The sequence below is a fragment of the Stylophora pistillata genome, chromosome 1 (genome assembly GCF_964205215.1).
Source record: "Stylophora pistillata chromosome 1, jaStyPist1.2, whole genome shotgun sequence".
In the NCBI taxonomy this organism is placed as follows: domain Eukaryota; kingdom Metazoa; phylum Cnidaria; class Anthozoa; order Scleractinia; family Pocilloporidae; genus Stylophora; species Stylophora pistillata.
Window position 1 is genome coordinate 12490195 of NC_142519.1, and position 20767 is coordinate 12510961.

At 37.0% G+C, this 20767-nt stretch overlaps 1 protein-coding gene and 2 long non-coding RNA genes across 3 annotated transcripts; 2 read left to right on the forward strand and 1 right to left on the reverse strand.

The window, feature by feature from the left end:
• The first annotated feature begins 8327 nt into the window (after nt 1-8327).
• LOC111323832 (uncharacterized) lies at nt 8328-11155 on the forward strand. The gene is made up of 3 exons (XR_002694210.2): nt 8328-8486; nt 9121-9345; nt 10968-11155. It is a non-coding gene; the product is annotated as an uncharacterized LOC111323832 (long non-coding RNA).
• Nucleotides 11156-12431: 1276 nt separating this feature from the next.
• LOC111323848 (uncharacterized) lies at nt 12432-14631 on the reverse strand. The gene is made up of 3 exons (XR_002694212.2): nt 14501-14631; nt 12772-13004; nt 12432-12532 (listed from the first exon to the last, which is right to left on the reverse strand). It is a non-coding gene; the product is annotated as an uncharacterized LOC111323848 (long non-coding RNA).
• Nucleotides 14632-18115: 3484 nt separating this feature from the next.
• Nucleotides 18116-19586, forward strand: LOC111323840 (uncharacterized). The gene is made up of 3 exons (XM_088738718.1): nt 18116-18255; nt 18582-18833; nt 19461-19586. Exons 2-3 carry the CDS (start codon nt 18591-18593, stop codon nt 19476-19478), a joined length of 261 nt encoding a protein of 86 aa, XP_088594844.1. The 5' UTR covers nt 18116-18255; nt 18582-18590; the 3' UTR covers nt 19479-19586.
• The last annotated feature ends 1181 nt before the right edge of the window (nt 19587-20767 follow it).

The following is a 20767-nucleotide window of genomic DNA, read 5'->3' on the forward strand; positions in this document are numbered from 1 at the left end:
CTCTTGAGTGGGTTCTTTAACGTCCCCTGCCTAACCAAATTAACTAATTAATAGATGCAGGAGACGGTTCGAAGCTTACACCACTATTATACACCTTTGCCATAATGGCGGAAAATCGGATGGAGGTCTGAGACTGGTTATGAATAATTTCACCAAAGCGAGGCCACCCGGGCAACACCTATGGCGTCTGATGCGAATACAAACTCCTATAATTCCTCGAGCTTTCTAACCGAAAATGACATCCCTGGAGCTTCTTTAGGAGATAGAAATCCCTCACGATTGAAGACTGAGGACTTGAGATTCTGGTTGAAGTGCAGAGGTGACACAGCGAAAGGTTTAAAGACAAAAGCGGAGCTTGTGAAAAGGTTAGTTTCGAGCACAAGATGCGTACTTCGAGGTGTTTTGATTGCTTGAGAAAATTGTCAATTGTGATTCCTTACACTTAAATTTACCTAATTTCTTATACTTTAGGGTCCTTGAATACATCAAGAGCGGAAAGGATAAAAACATCATTGATCCTGATCCCAACAATCTTTATTCTAAACGAAAACAACTACGCTCGGCAAACAACACAGGTTCACAGTCCACCGCTAAACGACATGTTCCCGTCAAGTTCCCTGAATCTATGTGGGGCTACTCACTTCAGAAGATGCAACTTTTTACCAGAGCAGAATTAAACAGCCATATAACACGTTCTGGCAAAAAAAATTGCAAACAAAAGTACAACTAGCGTGCCCACAAGTCTACGAAAAGCAAAGACTTACCTGGAGGATGAATATCTACATTGCATAGAAACAAATGATGATCAACGCTTCATTTATGTAAGAGCGACATGTTGCCACAGCTATCGTAAAAAAGATCCTCCCCACGAGCTAAAAGTAGCTTTATGCATTATCATTGCAGATGTAATGAAGGCAATGTGTTCCTGTGTTGCTGGAGGTGTAGGATATTGCAACCATATTCTTGCATTATTGCTAAAACTTTGCAAATTTACTATATTTGAGTGTCAAACATCTAGAGATTTGTGTCATGAAGATGATCAGAATCCAACTGCTGCCTGTACTTCAGAACTACAGAAGTGGCATAAAAAAGGAGGTGGGTCAAACATCATGCCAGAACCCATTATGAATGTTGTTATTAGCAAAACTAAACTTGAGGATATTGAAAATCCTAAGCGTGATGGGATAACATCGCGCCTTTATGAATCACGAGTTAATGCGATCTGCGACCTAGAAAGAGAAGCACAAATGAAACAAAATTTGAATGGTTTACTACCAGGCATGGGATTTTCTCATATGTCCTTTGACATCACAATCTGTACCACTAAACTTGTAGAATCAAAATATGGGCATTTTCCTGTTGGGTCTCCATTGTCATACCAACTATCCTTTACAGAATCAAACTTGAAATCAAATTTGGATGTCAGCTCCATGCCAAGAGAAACAACTGAAGGAAATATTCATTATGTGTATCTACGCTTCCCTTTAGTATATCAGGTAACCAAAATGAGCACACCACATAATTTAAATGAGGATGAAGAGTCTCTGATAGACTTTCTTGATGTAGATGAGAATGTAATTTCTCATCTTGAGAAGCTTACCATGAAGCAATCCAGTTGTGTTGAGTGGCAGAACCACCGAAAAAAAACTGGCTAGATAACTATTCATTCTCTGAATTTCTGTTCTACAGACGCTGTGTTGATGACACCTTTTGTTTGTTCAATAGCGAGGAGGACGCGCTCGTGTTCTTTGATTATATCAACGCCAGGCATCCTAGTATTCGTTTCACAATGGAAAAGGAAATTGATAAGAAATTATCGTTTCTAGACATATTGTTAGACAACAATCATACATCCATCGTCACTAGTGTATATCGCAAGAAGACGATTACTGGCCTTCTTACTAATTATTTCAGCTTCGCCCCTTTGATTTACAAATTAGGTTTAGTCAGAACGTTGATTGACAGAGCATACAAGATCAATAATTCCTGGGTTAGTTTTCATCTGGATGTCAAGAAACTTATTTTCTTGCTACGGAAAAATTGTTTTCCATCTTGGGTCATAGACAAGATCATTTACAGGTATCTAGCGAAGAAAAAGAATCCTCCTACTGGGCAGAACGCCTCTTCTAACTCCGGTAGACCTTCTGCGCACTATTATAAACTTCCCTACGTTGGTGGGTTTTCGAACATCGCTCAGACTAAGTTAAGACAATTACTTAAACGTTATTGTAGAGCTGATTTAGATATTAAGTTAGTCTTCAGTACGTTTAAACTCAGAAACATGTTCAGTGTGAAAGATTCAGTACCGCTAGGTCTACGTTCGCGTGTCATATACAAATTTTCATGTGGTGGCTGTAATGTCAGTTATATTGGTGAGACCACTCGCCACATTTGTATACGAGTTCGTGAGCACCTCTTGTCGGACAAAACTTCGCATATTTACAAGCACCTGCAATCATCAAGGGCTTGTCTTGACTCTTGTGATACTGAATGTTTCACGATCTTAGATTCTGCCGCTTCAAAATACCAAATTAAGATCAAAGAGGCATTGCATATTAAGTGGGAAAAACCTATCCTTAATCAGCAATTGAAACATCTAGAATTGTCTCTTTCCTTTTAATTATGTTGTTCCTTGGTCCTTTTATTATTATTACATTTACTTTTTTTTATTTATCTATTTATTTTTTGATCTAGTCAAGCGCGCGCTATTTACATCTTTCGCGTTTTTAACATTCAAATGTAACGTAAGCCCTGACACGTAGTTTGTAACGTACCTTAATTTAAATTCAAATGTACAGCAGTTAAATGCTCATTTGCAACTGAAGATGACATGAGAATGTCGAAACATGTCTTGTAAATTTAAACTCAAAGTTGTTGTTTCTTTAATAAGTAATAATTTTATGGTTTAGTAGTATTCTAGTATTTTTCTTTCACAGATTATAATGCCTATTTTATTGGAATGAGAAAAGCTTTCAAAAAGTTTTGTTTTAATTAAATATCAAGTCTTGTTAATTGAAAGAATGATTAATGGCCCAAACCTTTTAGCATTTTTTACAATGAAAGTAGAGAAGTGAAACAAAAAAATGTCATTGGAATTGTACACATAATAGTATTTACAAAGACGTTTCATTTGTTGTTGCCTTGGTATCAAACTATCTTACTGTAGCCTCATAGTGTCACTACAGAGATAACACTGGGATTAGCATTACATAGCAAAGCACATACTGTCCACATCTGATTCACTAGCCCCAGCTAATTTAAAGGTACTACCCCATCCCAAATGTGGAAGTTTTTAATCTTATTTATGACCCTTTCAACATGAATTCTGACGCTGGCTATTTCCTGGGTGTGAATAACTTCTTCTGCAGGCATTTGTTTAGAACTTCCAAGGAACGGAGGGATGTTGAGCTTCACTCCCAAGGGTAGCAAATCCTCAATTGTAAAACCTTTATCGGCCATTACCGAGTCACCTTCATCAGGCTGCTGGGCAATTGACACCTGACTTCAGTACAATCAATTATAACTCTAGTTGATTTATACTTGGCCTTAAAATCTTCAGGCATAGATTTATCAATTACTTCTCTTGATGGCCAAATGTTGATTACACCAAGTCTCAAGTACATAAAATTTATCCAGGTTATTATTATACGACTAACTGTTGATGTTGATACGTGAAATAAATGACCCAGATGCTCCTTAGCCAAACCTTGCCTCAGCCTGCATAGTACAAAGAAGTATTCATCAATTGGCCTTAGATGTCTTGGCCTTCCTTTCTTGGTCTCCTTGATTTTTATGTCTCTTGATTGTAGATGTCTGGTTGGACTTCCGACTTGGAGTAAACATAATATCGGATATTTTCTCCTTTCTCGCCGGGGTCTAGATAATTGTAGATTTCCATTAAAACAGCGTTATCAGGAAACGAAGTGTAGAAGGACACAGCAGAGTTGTGGACCCGAAATCTTTCAATAGAAAAAAGTCTGCTTTTTAAACATTCATTCTTCTTTGAAATGCTTTCTATTTCTCTCTGGAGCTCTTCTATTGTCATTTCATACTGTTTCACAAGCGCGACAACACTCTGATCAGTCTGAATGCAGGCATCCTTCGACTCGACCAAATCAGTCCGAGTTTCGGCATCTTTTCTCTTTGCCTCATGTTCGACGTTGTTTTCATTAGATTTTACAGTTGTAATCTGACTGTCTAGCTATTCAATCGATTTATCATTTACGCTACTTTCTGTGCACACCATGAATAAAGCCCTGGATGATTGATGAGTAGTTGCTTGACTAGTGAATCTTTGAGGTGGAGGCTTCTTTTTGCGCGGCGAAGTACGCCACTGAAATACCGAAGGTATGGCATTGGTTTGAAGGCATATTTTGCCCACAATAGTTTTCTTCAAGTCTTCCTTTTTAAAATGGTGCGAGCAGACCATGGTTGAGTCCAAGACTTTGAAGTTTTTTCCTTCCTCTCGACGGATTGCATGAAGCCATTGCTTTCTCGCGAGTTTTTCTCTGGGAAACTTGAAGTAAGATATTTTTGAGCCGTTTTCGTCGCGATATCCCCTAGTAGTACATAAAGGAACACAGCAGTGGCATGGCATTGTATATAACTTGAGCCTTAGCTATATTATTTGAAAAATAAAGCTTTTTCGATTGATAAATTGTGCCAGAAACTTTTTGACAAGCGCTCACAAGTGCACAAATCCATGCCCGGGTGGCCTCGTCCCCATGCACTAGTTTTAGTTTTCACTCGGCCGCCGCCATTATGGCAAAGGTGTATTAGATTCTACTATCACTACTATTACTACTAAGTGCCACTGTTACTAGTTTTATGGTCTTATAATACGCTATACTATAAAATAATGACACAGATATTACTACCTCTAGTATTGGAATTAGCTTAACCAGTTACTTATTTATTAGCCACTTTTTATTAAATTTATCTAAAGTATTATTCTTCATACACACATTTTTCTGTTATAAAACTTATTTTTAACCTTTAATTTGAAGCCAGTTATATTGGGTAATATTTGAGTTCTTCTGCAATCCGATAAATACATCTTAGCTATCAGTAATAACTTATTAAGTAAAGGGGATTTCGTGATTATAATACCTACAATAACATATTTCAAGGTAAGGTATACAAATTCTTTTGAAAGACTATAAAAATAAGATTCAATGTCTCTCCAAAAACTTTTTGTTTTTATGCAATCAAAAAGAAGATGGCTTAAGGTTTTTGATTCAGACTTGCAAAAGGACTATTTATCTTCTGTGATGAATCCTATCTTAAATAGCTTGGTGTTAGTGACTGATAATATGAATTTAGGACCTTGTACTGGAAGGCTCTCCCGTAAGGTTTAAAGCTCACTGTGTGAGGCAAGATAAACCCTTTTTTTAATTATTCTTCTTATAATAAGTTGAAATCACGTTTTAAAACTTGTGCATCGTTTGGAGATTTAGCTTTTGTGTTTAGGAGCAGAGTGTAATAATGTTTTGATGTCTTTTCCAAAGCATCAAAGACCTTGTTGTTTATCATCAAAGAGTGAGAGATTTCCAACCCGCGGCTAGTGTTTGTTTTTAAGTGGGACGGTATAGCATGTCGAAGACCCGCCCACACCAAAAAGTTTGTTTTGTTGATAATATTTAAAATAACGTTATAGGATTCTATATGAATTAATTCAAATAAGAGATCGTTTACGCAAATAATGCCGGATTCGAAAAAGTTTTTATAAAGACGGACTTGTAATTGATACGAATGTCTTTATTGTTCCAAATTATATTTTGCCAATCTTTTTCTGTATCAAATTCAATTCGGAATTCGGACCACCACCGGAGAAGTTTGGTATAGAATTGTGAGCGAATGGGGATGTCTTTTACATCGTAATTACAGCGACATAAGACTGAAAAAACCACTAGACTGTATGTGACGTACGTAACTCTTCCGCGCACCATCATTTTCACCAAAAATTCTTTTAAGCCAGGTAAGTCTTAAAGATTTAACCATAGTTTCAAAATCGATCATTTTTAAACTACCAGTTTCGTATTCATTTATTGCTGACAAGCGTGTTACTTTATCAACGCCTTTCCATAGGAATTTAAATAGCAATTGATTTAATTGTTTAATAACTTCTTTGGGGGTGGCTAACAGCGAGGATACATAAACAAACTTTGGATAATCAATGATTTAATTATAGTCACCTTTCCAAAGTGGGAGAGACCTCTGGAGCTCCAAATATTGATGGGTTTCTTTATGGTGTCAAGTTTTTCAATAACATTCTTTTCTAGAAGTAATTTTGGATCGTAGGAGTAGTAGACTCCCAGAGCTTTGACAGCTTCATTTGGCCATTTAATTTCAAACTGTTTTGTTTTATTTCCTCTGGAGGATCCAATCCACATACCTTCAGTTTTAGAGGGATTAATCGCTAAACCTGACAGCTTCTTAAAATCATCGAGCAACTTGAAACGGATGCGAGCGGAATTAACGTCTGAAAGTACTACTGTGGTATCGTCCGCATATTGGAGGAGTTTTGTTTCATTCTTTCCGTTGGTAATTCCTATTATCGCTGTATCTTGACGAACTGCAATTGCCAGGGTTTCGACAGCTATTATGAACAGATATGGAGAGAGCGGATCCCCTTGCCTCACTCCTCATTCAAGTGTAAAATAATCAGAAGTGATACCGTTATTGATCACACAACTTTGTATATTATTGTAAAAAGTCACGACCCATCGAATGAATTCGGGCCCGAAATTAAAGGATTCTAAACAACGTTGAAGATAACATGATTCTATGGTATTCATTGTTTTCCAAACAATGCTGTTTGGAAATATGATTCTTAAGTAGGGAAAGGTAAGAGATTTACTTTTCGTTACAAGTAGTAAGCAAGCCTTTGGCTTGTGTTAGTAGTTTGTTCATTTATCCTTCATTCCTTGGTATGTGCAGTTCCTTTAGTAACTTACAACTGTTTAGGGATAAAAGATAGTCGCTGAGTATATTTCCACGGCTAGGTTTGTAGTAGTTACCTTAAACGTAGGAGAACTTAATGATTGTAAGGCATTTGTTCGATTTTCAAGGAAGAAAATAGAAATGTGGGGCACTGTTCATTCATCAACGAACTTGTCTTTAAACACAGCGCAAACGATTTTGAAAATCGATCACCTAAATCATACAAGTTGGTCAATGGTCATATCCTAATCCCAGCTAAACGACCTCCTGACTGTTTAATTTATTACAAAACATGAAGAATCACATGAGGCCCGCATGGCGCTTTGATAAAAGCAAGATGAGTTATTGTTCCCGATGTGTTTCGTAGAACAGATTTATGAATTTTCCACAGAACGCTCAAATGTTATGTCTCCGGTCCCGGTGGGAATTCTCATTAAGAACAAGTTCGTTATGGGAAAGATGGTTTGCCAAAGTAGTTCCTCACCGTTGGAAGAGATATCCTCTGTAACGTTTTGATCAATTGAGCTGCCGGAAGGATGTGCTTTGGTTTTTCTAAAAGGAAAAGGATGTTAGTGGAGTCATTTTATAATCCTTTAATAAATGTGTTTCTTAGAAAAAAGAGAAATATAAAAATTCAATGGAAAATATAACGTATAAAATTGTGTTTTTTTTTTTCTAAATAAGATATCATTTTCCTCTTTACAGAATGATTTGTGAGGATATAAGTCTTTATTTATAATTTAGTAATTTAAAACTAAAAGCCCCTGGACATTTTCGCAGCCGAAGAACCATCACGCAATTGAACTCTCACATTTAAATATTAACTTCAGCACTAGCTCGATCATAAATCCTTTTCACACAGGGAGCAAAAAACAAATAAATCAATGCCCTCTTACTCCCAATACGCTTCTGATCAGATGTTTTGCCTTAAAACGCCGATTTTAGTAAAAAAAAATTATCATATACATAACGATAAATGAATTTCCAATATCATCTCCACAAAGCTATCATCAATTAGCTATAAAAAGCAATGTGTATCAGATTCCAAAATTTCGAGAGCAATGCAAATTTGTAATAATTGTTCGCCGGTGATTTTTTTTTCGGAAAAATATAGCTTTTTTGGAAATAAGTAAGTAAAACGATGACTTCCCGATTAAAAAATCGAGTATTTAATATCTATTTCAACGTTTATTATCTTAGCGGGTTTTTCTATAGCAGAGAGTCTCTTGGGTAGAAACGTTTTATACCATGCCATCTTCAAACAATTGGCTATCCCTTTTAACCGGAGAGATGACGTAAGAGTTTATAGTGGAGTTCCTTTTACCCATATCGAGAACAGCAGGGTTTAGGACGAATTTCACTTAAAGTAAAATGTTTTTAATTCAACAACGCTAGCTTAATTAATCAACCTCAGTCAGGCACATATGAGCCTGTTCTCTAAATAGAAAGCCAAAACGACTCTACTCTATTTAATTGGAAGCGCTTCTAGAAGGCGCAACCAACAGAAGCCGATAATTTTATCGTAGCTAGACAATCGCTTGAAGGTAAGAAATATACTAGGCAAATGGTTTATCGTTTACATAAAAAGGCGTTGGAGCTATCTTAATTTTCCAAGTGAAAATTTTACTTTTTGCTGACTGATGTGTGTTTTAATATTTACCAAGCGTTTCTCTACAGAAGGTATCAAGTTTCTGAGATCTTTGAAGCAAAAAGCTTTGGTAGAAGATTGTGTTTCTCTCTCAAGGCTTAATGATATTTCTCTTAAAAACTTTTCTTCTTTCTCTCACTCTCAGTGATATGAACTGGGCCAAATGAAGGAGAGATCTCGGAAATTGTATTTCATAGAAGGTTATCTCTACAAAGTATAGCCGTTCTGTATCATTTCTCAGCACTTCAAAGTCCAAACAGAATTTCATTCACCTTTAAAACGACAGGGATGAAAAGGAGAGCTGTTAAACTTTAGCTGCAGTTGTTTGCAAAAGCATTTTCGGCCGAGTCCCTTTCGTTGCCCAAGCCCGCTTTCAGCATTTTAGTCAAGTGACCTGTTTCGTCCGATGTAAAGAAAGCATCTCGACGCGTGCACATCGTGCCGTGATTGTAGACAGAAAGTTAGGCAACGAAGAGTACTCTAAAGGCGTATTTTTTTATCTCCCTAAAACCCGACCGAATTCCTTGCAGATAGAAAAGGATGAAGCTTTCAAGGTCCGCAATTTTGTTTATATCACTGGTGCTCTTCGCAGTCCTTTTCTGCAAGGTAGACTGCAATTATGGGTACATTCGGTTTGGTCGTGACTTCAAGAGGCGTCCACTCAGCAAAGTTAGGGCTATAGCACGGACAGGAGCTAGAGGAAGTGTGAGATTGAGGAGCCAAGAACAAGACACAAGAAATGCTGCTGCATACGGGTAACGAAACAACTTGTCAATAGTTATAATTCTGTATGATTTATTTTTTTTAATTTTTCATCAGTTTAAATCCGATAATTAAAGAGCCCTGCAATCAGCCTAAGTAATTTACCAATCTCGATCGATCAATGAGGGAAAATAGTTTTTGAGCTTTTATACCTTCGGATTGAAAGAGATAATTCTAGGTAACTGGTAGTGTGATTTAAGCCGTCAATTTGACCTACTTGTAAGTAAAATACTAATTAAAACGTCTGTGAGTTCCCATTCATCTGCAAAAATTCCTTCGATTTTTTCCTCGTCACTTTATTTTAACTAGTACACCTAACGATCCACCTTGTTCGCCCCACCCATCTGAAAAAGTGATATTGTGTTCTATGTGCTGTAGTCAAGTTCCCCACTCATTACTCTCTATTTGAAAAAAATTATTATTTTAAAAAGTGTCGTCAGCATGTTTTAAACTCTAATAAAACATGCTTAAATAGGCCAATCAGAATCCTTGTTAGAATGATGCAGATATTCTGATCAATTGAATAAGACTAAAGCTGTCAAAAATGTCAAACCATCAAAGTTCACAGTTTGCAATAGTTCGCAAACTGAAGTAGTTCCCAGGTCGAATTCAATTCTATTCCTCGTAGTCTTTTAGTCGATATACAGAATCTGAAAGTGAAATTTTCGTTGAAATTCGGCCGAATTGTGGCTTATGAAAACACGCAAGTTTTTTTCACATGACAATTAGAAAACAAATTGCTCACGGTATGTGTTTTATGAGTAAACGACGACCGATTGCTTGGGGATTGATTGAGGATTGCTTGGGATGAAAGCGTCTGTAAAACTCGGCTGCTTTGACTGATGTGGCCGTCGACTCAACTTATCAAAAGATATTGGAGCAAGCTCTTAGTCGTGCACGATGAAATAATTTCTGAGGCTTGCTTCACTGCGATAACCGGAATGACCGGAGATCGCCATGATGAGCTATCATTTTTTTGGCAGTTATTCCAGTATGGTGACATTTTTCTTCATTCCCGTTTTGTTCTGTTTTGATTCTGAACACGAAACTATGCATACTATTCGAGTGTTTTTTATGTATACGTAGTGAAACAATTGATAGTCTTGCTGACCTTGAAAATCTTAGAAACTTTTGTCCCAATTCATTTTAAATTTACGAAAAAAGTCCGAGAGGTCCGGGAAATGGTCGGACATTGCATAAATTGGCAGATAGCGTGACAGCTTTAGCTCAGCTCCATGTTTTATACTTTAATAAAACACGCTCTTTCGACCAGTGACAGCGCACGTTCTGTCCTAACTTTATTACAATTTCTCAATGCGCGCACTAGGAATGTCTACAAGGAGACAATGCACAAAAGTGTTCAAAAGGCAATGAGAATTGTAACTATAAACACTGTTTTCTGCATGTCACCGCAAACGGCAAAAGTCGAACCTTTGCTGTAGCTTAGCCTTGAACCAAAGTATCTCCCGTAGTTTAATGATTTCCAACTAAGAATCTATTGAACTATGTACGACTCTCTCGACTGAATTCGATTCGATAGATCTTAAAACCACTTGTACAGTAAACGGGTAATTGATAGCCACATTAGTCATTCTAAGATTTCCTAATTTCCTAGGTATGGAACACAGGAGGAACAGGCGTTCCAGTTGAATCAGTGGTGAACAAAACCTGATCAGCAGTTTATGCTTGTCAATTGTTTCGAAGAGGACAGATGTGATGAGTTTGGCTACTGAAATGAAGAAGACAATTTATTTGTATTGAGTTGATTCTCTAAATAAATGCGCAATTGTGTGATTGAGCCAATACACGAGTCACTTTAATGACACCAATTTAGTCTCGATAGACAAGCCAGCTGGCCTGGCAGTCAGTCACTTACGAACAGCCAGTCAGTCAGTCATCTCTAGCCAGCCAGTCAGTCAGTCATCACTGGCCAGCCAGTCAATCATTCAGACAGTCCGTCAGTCATAACCAGTCAGTTAGTCAGTCAGTTAGCCAGTTGTTACCAGTTACTCAGTTGGTAATAATCATTCACTCAGTTAGTTATGATCATTCAGTCACTCAGCAAAACAGTCGTGACCACTCAGTCAGTCAGCAAGTAATACAGTCAGTCATAATCAGTCAGTCAAGCGGTGTGTGAGTCAAAATGGTTGGTCATGGTCAGTTAGCTTGTCCGTTAATCCATGTGTGAGTACTGTTCAGTCAATCGGTAAATCTTTCATGCATTCAGTTATAGTCCAATCGTATAGTTCAATCGTGCATTTCCTCCCATTTCATTTACTCGATTAGTCTGTTGATACGCTGAGCTGCCAATCAGTAACTACAGACGTCGTCAGCTTATCCACTGATCAGTCAGTCAGTAAGTAATTATAGAAGTCGTCAACTATTTGTAATCCGCTGAGCAGTCAGTCGGTATTTAGTCAGTCAGTCACTCACTCATTCAGTCTCTCAGCCAGTCAGTCAGTCTCACCCAGTCATTAACTCAGTCAGCTAATTGTAGTCCACTGATCAGTCAGTCAGTATTTAGTCAGTCAGTCTGTCACTCAGTCAGTCAGTTAGTCAGTCCGTCTCTCACTCAGTCATTAACTCAGTCAGTCACTCAGGCAGTTAGTCAGTCAGTTATGACCAGTCAGTCAAGCAGTCAATCATACAGCCTGTAAGCTAATACGATAGTCTGTCAGTAATGATCAATCTGTTAGTCAGTTGTAGCGAATCATCAAATTAGTCAGTCATTTTATCATCAGTCAGTTAATCCGTTAATCTAGCAACCAGCCAATTTAAAGGAAGTCAGTCATTTAGTACATGAATGGTTGAGTGAGTAATAAAGTGAGCGAGTAAGTGTGCAGCAATTAGGTCAATAATCAGTCAATTTGCATTATTCAGTAAACAAATCACGTCCGTTAGTGTCGGTCAGTTCATCAGGCTACATCTCCTTGATTACTCCATGATACCTTTTTTTTCAAAGGAAAGACAGGGTGATATCCACTTCTTATATACCAGAACTGTTAAAGGCGTTCTACATGAGAAAGCCAGTAGTAAATGTTACGAAATGATAGTAGAAAGTAACGCAAAATTGTGAGACTGGGGTAACCATAGTTTATTGAGATATTTTGTACATCATTACTCTGACGAAAAGAAAAAGATCAGTTCCTGCTCTTGTGGGAACTTTGAGCTCATCATCTTCTAAAAGAAACAAATAGAAAAAACAGATTGAGATTGTGGAAACGCATTGTTGCTGGCAAAGTGAGATCAACCTAATCCAATTTGACAGTATTCTTTGCTCATTCAGACCTACATAATGGTCCCTTTGCGATATCCAAAGGAAATGTGGTGAGTTCAAGTTATTAAAGACAAGTGGAATTACCAGCTTTCAGTGAAAGATATTAAAAAATATTCACCGCAACTGATGTGTTGTTACTAACCAGTTATTGTATTTTTCCCCATAGTCGTCGTTTTCCAGAACTCCAGTTCTGATTTTCCGTTGGTTGTTCTCAGTTTCAGTTTCAGCCTTGAACCTGTTTCGATCTTGAAGTTTTCTTTTCGTCACTGATCGACCAAACCTTAGATAAGAACTTTCCACCATGTGGAAGATGTTTGTCGAAAGAATAACGGCGAGCATGACAACGCAAAACACAGAGTGCTTCATGTTCAGTACCTAAAAGAGAATTAGGGTTAGAAACAATCATTTGCCCTGAACAAATTCCTTGATTAGCTGAGTTCTGAGCTATATAAAGAAATGAGATAAAGAGAGCTCAATTGCCCATCGTTCCACACACAAGAGCCAACACGCGAAGAAATTGGCAAGCTACACAGTGCACGGCGGTAACGCATTTAGGAACATGCTAAGATTGTGGCTTGCCTCAAAAACATGATTCATAGTTAAGTTATCTTTTAAAAGAACATAATGAAAAATTTCCGTGGCTTTTTCTTCATCTAGCTGTAACTCTTACTGGAGGTCAACTCAAATGGGAAATTTAGATAGTTTGTTAAGTGCAAAGAAAGAGCACCTTTATCATGAGCATGAGACAGCGAAAAAAATTTGCCGGGGCCTTCGAGAAGAATTCGAATTCAAGCCTTTCGATTTCGTGGTCCGACAGTCTACTGACTGAACTACAAAAGCTCATCTCTCAGGAAAGCATCGTGCGTGCATGGATATAGATTACGAAAGATAGTAAAATTTTAGCATGCTCGTAAAATTTTAGCACGCTCGCCCTGGCTTGGCAATATGCTCAGAAGTAGACTAGAGGTAGTGCACCCAACCACGAAATCCAAAGGTCCTAGATTCGAACTCTCCAAAAAGACTCGGGATTTTTTATCTTACTCCATGAATGTGACAAAAACGAATGGCAACTATCTTTAAAAAATGGTGTTACTTGTTATGTGTCTCCAACGACAATTCGAACCTCTGCCGTCCCAGATATCTCATTTATTCCAAGAACGAGCTCAAAATTTATTATCTCTTTCTTTCCAGTTGCAGTCACGCAACGCTTTCAACATTGCTGATCTAGCAACACGCAAGAAGCCTGTCATATATATGAATCAAGAACATGGCTTAACCTATCTACTAGCGCCATTTGGAACGGTGGTAGAGTACCCAATGTAGAGACCAAAGGATCGAAATTTCGTTCCTCGTGAGCACCAAGAATTTTCCTCGGTTGACCCATGCACGTCAATATATGTTGTAATCTATCTCTGACAGCTTTTGCCTCACGAATTCAACGATTTTTTTACATTAAGTAGAACGTACTGCCGTTCCAAACATTTTCTAGGTGAACGCATTAAATGAGAAAAATTACTGTGCCGTTGAAAGAATGAGACCAAAACCGTCATTTTCGCATTTTTAAAAAGACTATGAAAATCTAAACAAGAATCTTGATTGAGTTACAGTTAGCTGTATTAAATCTGTTATCTGTATGTTACCTTTCAATCAAAATATAACCAGACTTTCAAATTAAAGTCTCAAGCAAATTGAACATCAGAAGAAAAAGATCTGATGATAAATGAAATCCAACTGACTCTCACGAAATCGTAACTATCTTCTTTTTTAACATATTTCATGAGCTGATAAATTTTTCGGATTTTGCTTCCTATACAAACTATCACGTGGAATTCAAGAAATTTCAAGGACTAAAAACAAATGCAAAGTTTTACCTGAAGGTCCAGAGGTTTCTGTTCAAGGTATACTCGGTTTATTCTCTGACAAGGCAATTGCAATAAATTTGTGCCGAATAAATCCGCATTATGTAGAAACCGTTCGGACAATTTGTTTTCATATGTAAATAATATATTTTTTGAAGCCTGCAGCTTTGTTTTACCACCGGATATAAACTTTAGAAACAAGCACCCATAATTTTTCCTTGTCATTTCGTGAAAACGGTCCCTTTTCAAATTCACATCATTATAAACTCCATCTAAGGAAATGATCGGATGAGTTAATATCTGTCGTATTGTTAAACTGTTAATAGTAGGCTTTCTGTTTGTGTTCAAAATCCGAATGAAGTAAACAACAAATTTAGGAGCTCAATTATTTTTTCACTTGCAAAAAAAAAAACTGCGTATGACTCGAGCGCAAAAAGGATTTGCTGTGGGCGTTCATATATTTTAATAATAAAGAGCAAAATGTTATGAGATTGTTAAATCTTTTTTCCCTCTAAAGGTGATTATCGAAAATGTAATATAGTAATCTTTTCTGCAGAACGCGCATTTGCTTGGCTTTTGGTTCAATCTGGATCGACTAAGTTTTCTTTTTTCATGTCCGTGCAGTCCACCTCAACGGGGGAAGTACATTGTTATTTTAGTGTGGATCGCTATTTTTTCCTAATTGTTTGCTATATACTATGACAGAAAATGATCGCAAAATTTTTGATAAACTCACCACTAATGCTATTTTTTTAACAAACTAAAGATAAGAAAAAAGAAGGAGAGAAAGTCTCTTTTTGTATTAATGCAACTTGTTTTATGGGTCTCCACACAGTGCTTCAATGCTTACGAGAGTAAATCTTCGACATATTCATTGGAAAGCTCGCTCGATAACGAGTTTCTGTGAATTATTTTCTAGTACAACAGCTGGCCAGCAATATTTCCGGGCATCGATGAAAGGGGGATAATTTTGCGGTTTGTTACACCCGAACTCAGACAATTGAACCTGATATCGAAATCTTTGACAAGAAAATTTAAAACAAAGTTTAAATCATGGGGACATGGAAACGACGATTCAATGATTTTCCTTTCTCCGTGCTTGTCATTACAAAGCTGATAGCAGTGACACTTAACCAGTATCTCTGAAAGTCAAACGTTCTCTTTGCTAAAAAAATTTCTATTTGCAGCCTAGCTTCCTCTTTCATGTACATTTACTTGATGAAGTAGAGTTAAACATTTTTTTTTTCTCGGTTTAAATACGAGAAACTGACCTACAAAGTCCAGGTCACAAATAATTATTTTCTTTTTATCTGGTTTACGGCATAGTCGCATCTCAACTTTTCCTATGCAAGGAAACTACCAAACTGTATTTTTAATAAGAACCTTAATTCAGAAAAGAATCCGATCCGTAATATCTTCCCCATACTCTTGAGGTGAGTGGCTGCCAAAGTTATCAAAGCTCTCTACGTCTGATCGCTGTTTTTACGACTCCTGACTTATATTCTTGGAATTCGAGGTTCTCGAAAATTGGGAAGTAATTAATTAACCGTGAAATTCAAAGATTTATCATGTATCGTAAGTTTGGTGAATTTCAGATTCTTTCACCCAGTTCATGTATAGATGCACGTTGGAGCTATTCCGCATGCCACCTCCCCTGACACTGAAAGGTTAAGACTCAGAGGGAACGATATTTCAGTAAGGCTGGCATCTAAAATAAGATATTTTGATTTACGTTTCGTTTCACTTTAGTTTTGATTTGTTTTGTTTTATTTTATTTTTCTTTATCAAATGTAAAATAACGTTAACTCGGCACTAAATAAAACGATCTCACTAACTGAGATTGGTGGGGGTGTTTTAATAAGTTCCTTTGCATGGGCGTAAAATATAGCCGGATATCGTGGAGGTTATTGGAAAAAAAAAATTAATATCTGTTGTTAGTTTTGACACTAAATAGGCTTCCTTTTAGATTTGTTGTAAGATACAGGATAATAAAATCGTTGACGTGATCAGTAACTTTACAGCTTTCCAGAAAAAATGTACACCCAAATTTATGAAACGACACAGCTCGACCAATGTAGGAAAAAGTTCCAACCCTCCGTTTATCAGTTTCAACACATCGCACAAACCATCGCGTTCAATACACCTGATGTAAGTTTTTTAAGGTGTTACTCGCGAAAAACAGATGCCATATGTATGATGGTTTGCAAATTCATCTTCCTGTGATTGAAAATTTCGATTGAAGCTGCTTATTTCCTGTTCTAGATGTTAGTATCGTTAATGAGTCACAATAATTTAAAACCTTATTTCAAGTTGCGTTGTAAGTCTCAAGGTTTGAATTCCAGCTTTTTGTTTTTTAAACATATACAATCGCAATATTCAGAAAGGATGCCGAGAACTGTTTGGAAAGATACAGTAAACGTCCAAATGCACAAATTAAAAAAGAGAACGAATGAAAAGAACAAAGTTTTGTTTTCAGTTAATTTGGCTTAGTTTCTATAACTTTCTGTTATTGTCCAGCAGGTTAACAACTGTAACACATATCACACTAAAGCGACTTACTCAAGCTCTATCAGATTTGCATCTGTAGATTTTCTTAGATCCTATCTTTAGTTTCACCAACTGAGATAATGTCAAATTCGATGAAAAGGCAGAAGTATTAAGTAAATTGGCATCGCATTCATATTTTAAAGCCGAAAAGATTCTCATTATTTTGCTATTGTTTCTGTTTATATAAGGAAACCTCTAATACCAGGCAGAAGTCATTTTGAAGGAAAGAGACAAATTTACTGATATACATTTTGTATGCCGGAAATTAATTGGCAAATAACGCCTGAGTTTTAATGGAAATGTGTGTGTGGAGGAGTACTGATAGAAAATTTTTCGACTTTCTTTCCCTACCTTACAATTAGGAAAAGATTCCATGTATTCAAACCTACAGAAAGAATATTCTGATCGATTAAGAAGTTGTTTATTAACAGGTTAAGAGAAGAAACTTGCCTCAGTAGAGTAAACTAAGATGATAGGTTAAAGGGTAACACGGCACTGAAAGAAGTTTGTAGTCAACAAACACAAGCGTTGCTGTCTGTACTAATAAAATAAATGATATCACTTTTTTTACTGAATAAAACATGGAACTACCAAATTGGAGAAAATTCTTCAAAACGCCTCATGATCAGTGGTCTGTAAAACATCTTTTCATCGGTACTGTCCTCACAAAGATTTTTTCTTACAAATTAAAAAGCATGAGATTAGAGAAATGTAGGGTTACGCCTCTGCAGTGGCCAACTAGTTCTGCCATGAGTACAAGATTTGTACGAATTTCTGTTGTAGAAGTACTCACATGCTTCGTTTGAGGTGAGTTTAACAATTTAAAAGGCGTCATAAGAGAAAACAGAAGATTCATTTTTAATTGGTCTGGTCGACCTTTAGATATGCCTTTACGCCATATCTTATTTCCTAAAATTAATGACAAGATAGTGAACACAAACAGACAAGCGATAGTAACTTTGTTTGACACATTCATATTGTTATGGCAAGAAAGGTGAATAACGTACGCCTTTACAATGTAAATACGCATAAAAGCAGGACAGAGGTAACTGAGTTGACGATGTGACTAAAGATAAGCAACAAATGGCTGCCGTTTCATCACCTTACTATATTAAAGCAACCCCAGAGGAGGGCGAGTGACAAGATCAGTGTTGAATACAGCAACACGATTGTATCCATCATCGCTGGACAAGGTGTGAGTCAGGAAAGTCCAAGATTAAGTAAGTTACGCAGCCCTGCTTTTGGATATGAAACATGGAGTATTATATACATAAGTCCAGTGATACCTTTACTATTGATGACATGGGGGAGGACTATCATAGGATACGGCATAAATTTCCCTACAGTCTCTGTATTCGGTGCTTCAGGAACATAAATAACTTTCAAAGTTGAATGCTGCCTTTCATGAACTTCAAGAAAACTAACATTTCTCCTATGATTGCTTCACATTGGAAGCGCGTTTTAGGGGTAAAATCATTCAATTATCTCAGTGTAACTTATTAAAACTAGGACTATGATTTTTTTGTTTTTTGTTTTTTTGTTTTAGAACTTTATAATGAAGAATCGTAGTATCCTTCCGGTAGTAGCCATAGTTTTCCTTGCTCTCGCCATCGCTGTTGAAGAAGTCCAACTTGTTTCGAATTTTGGAAGGAGGTTTGGTCGCTCCCTGAAGAAAAAGAGCACTTTCAGAAACAAGTTCGAACGCCAAGAGAAATTGAACTCTTCACCTCTAGTTCAAAATGAGTACGAAGTCGGAAATCCGTTTGATGAGTATCGGCTGGTAGCCGGAGAAAAGCAGGTTTGTTAACATTATGTGTTAACGTTATGAGTAGGGAATGCTAGTCAAAAGTCCCCGTCCGAAAAAAGGGTTGATCACTGAAAAAGACTTCCATCAAGGAATCCTGTAGGAAAAGACAGAGTTAGTATAATAATAAAACTTTTCATTAATTTCTTGCCTTTTGCAAAAATAGACTGAACGGATGCATAGCTACTTTAAATTTCAGAGAAGAAAACAAATGGCTGTTTACTGAAAACTTCTTCGTTGTATTTATGGGCACGAAAATTGTTGTTTGCTACCGGAGGCAAAGCTCTTGATTCTTAATGCATCAATGTACTGTATCATAAATATTTCCCATGGCCGGAGAGGTAATTACACCAATGAACTAAAAATGTCAGATTCCATAAGTTTCGTGCTCAATGAATTTACTGCCATCAACAATTTTGAATCAAACTACTAGATACATTTCCTCTTTTCATAGAGCATATCGAAGATTTTAACATCTTCAGCAGATGCGTCATAGATCTTGTACATACAGAGAGGATTGTTACCTTATTGGAAACAGGATGAAAGATATCATTACGATACCAGTTCACCTTTCCCTTAAACGATATATTGTTCTAATCTGTTTGACTTTTTTTATCGTAGGATTTTCAAGGGCAATGACCCAAAGAAGCAATAGAACCGGTGAATTTATCTTTAAAAATAAATGAGCGCTCACACTCTATAATGTGAATTCATGATGAAGATGAAAATAAAGATCAAAAAACGACATCTTTGTGAAGAAGTTTTACTTCAGAGGAAGAGCAGTTTAAAGATACAAGGAACACGTTTCTTGTTATTTACTTTGTTAGGAAATTGTTTCTTTCGTCTTCGAGTTAGCAAGGCTTCTTACTAACAACATCGGATACGCGATTAAGTTAAACTTGACAGCTGGAGATGTATATTATACTTTTTTCAGTATGTTGACAAACCAAGACAAAAGATTATAAACTGATCTCTTCTCGGTTCTTGCGGACCAGTTGCATGATTCTGCATTTAATAAAAAATAAAAATCAATCATATACCATCTGAACCTTAATGTAATTGAGGCTTTAACATGGGAGCTCTGAGGGGTTCAAATTTTCTTGAACATCCAGGGTCACAAAATTGGGATCTTCAGCCTTGCCTCCTCATTATCAAAGCAGTAAGAGCCAGAGACCGCATTGAACCAGAGACTGTACTCACCATCCAATAACAATGAATCTATGAGACACTTGCAAGACTAGCTATTACTCGATAGACTATCCATGACGTCCGCTGGTGCGTTTTACACCGCACATAAGCCAAATGACTTGCCTATTACGCAGTGCAGGAGAGAATCCTAGGGAGGGGTACAAATGCCCATTTAAAAGTTATCCTTAATTTTAATTTTTTTTTTTTTTCATTCATGCACCAGCATAAGTTCTTTATTCGGATAAATTTCAGTGTCTGAACATTGTACACCTACCCCTCCTTGGTATCATTTGACCGTTCTTGGGTCAGGGGAGGGGTGGATGATGAGCAGTTGATATTGATCCGTTATTTCCTCTAAATAGCTGAGAGGCCATTCTTGTTAACACTTGTTCAGGCTACTCGACAATTTACTGGTACCGATTTGCGTTCCTGGGGTGTACAAGAGTGATCAATGAGAAAAAACGCCTCAACTTATGAAAAAAATAGTAATCAAACAACTTGATATGCATTGTCACAGGCCGCAACTTGAATGCGCCCCAATTTTGTAAAGTAAAGATCGCAAATTTCAGTATTGCTCTTTGGTAATAAGAGCCCTGAAATTTATGCCAAACTTGGAAAAGAATGAATTCAGATCTGTCATAGAGGCTTGCCCACGTCAAAAACCGCATCGTAGTTTTAGCCTGTGTCAACCCGATTCGGCTGAACTTTTACCTGACCTTTTTATATTGGGAGGTATTTTT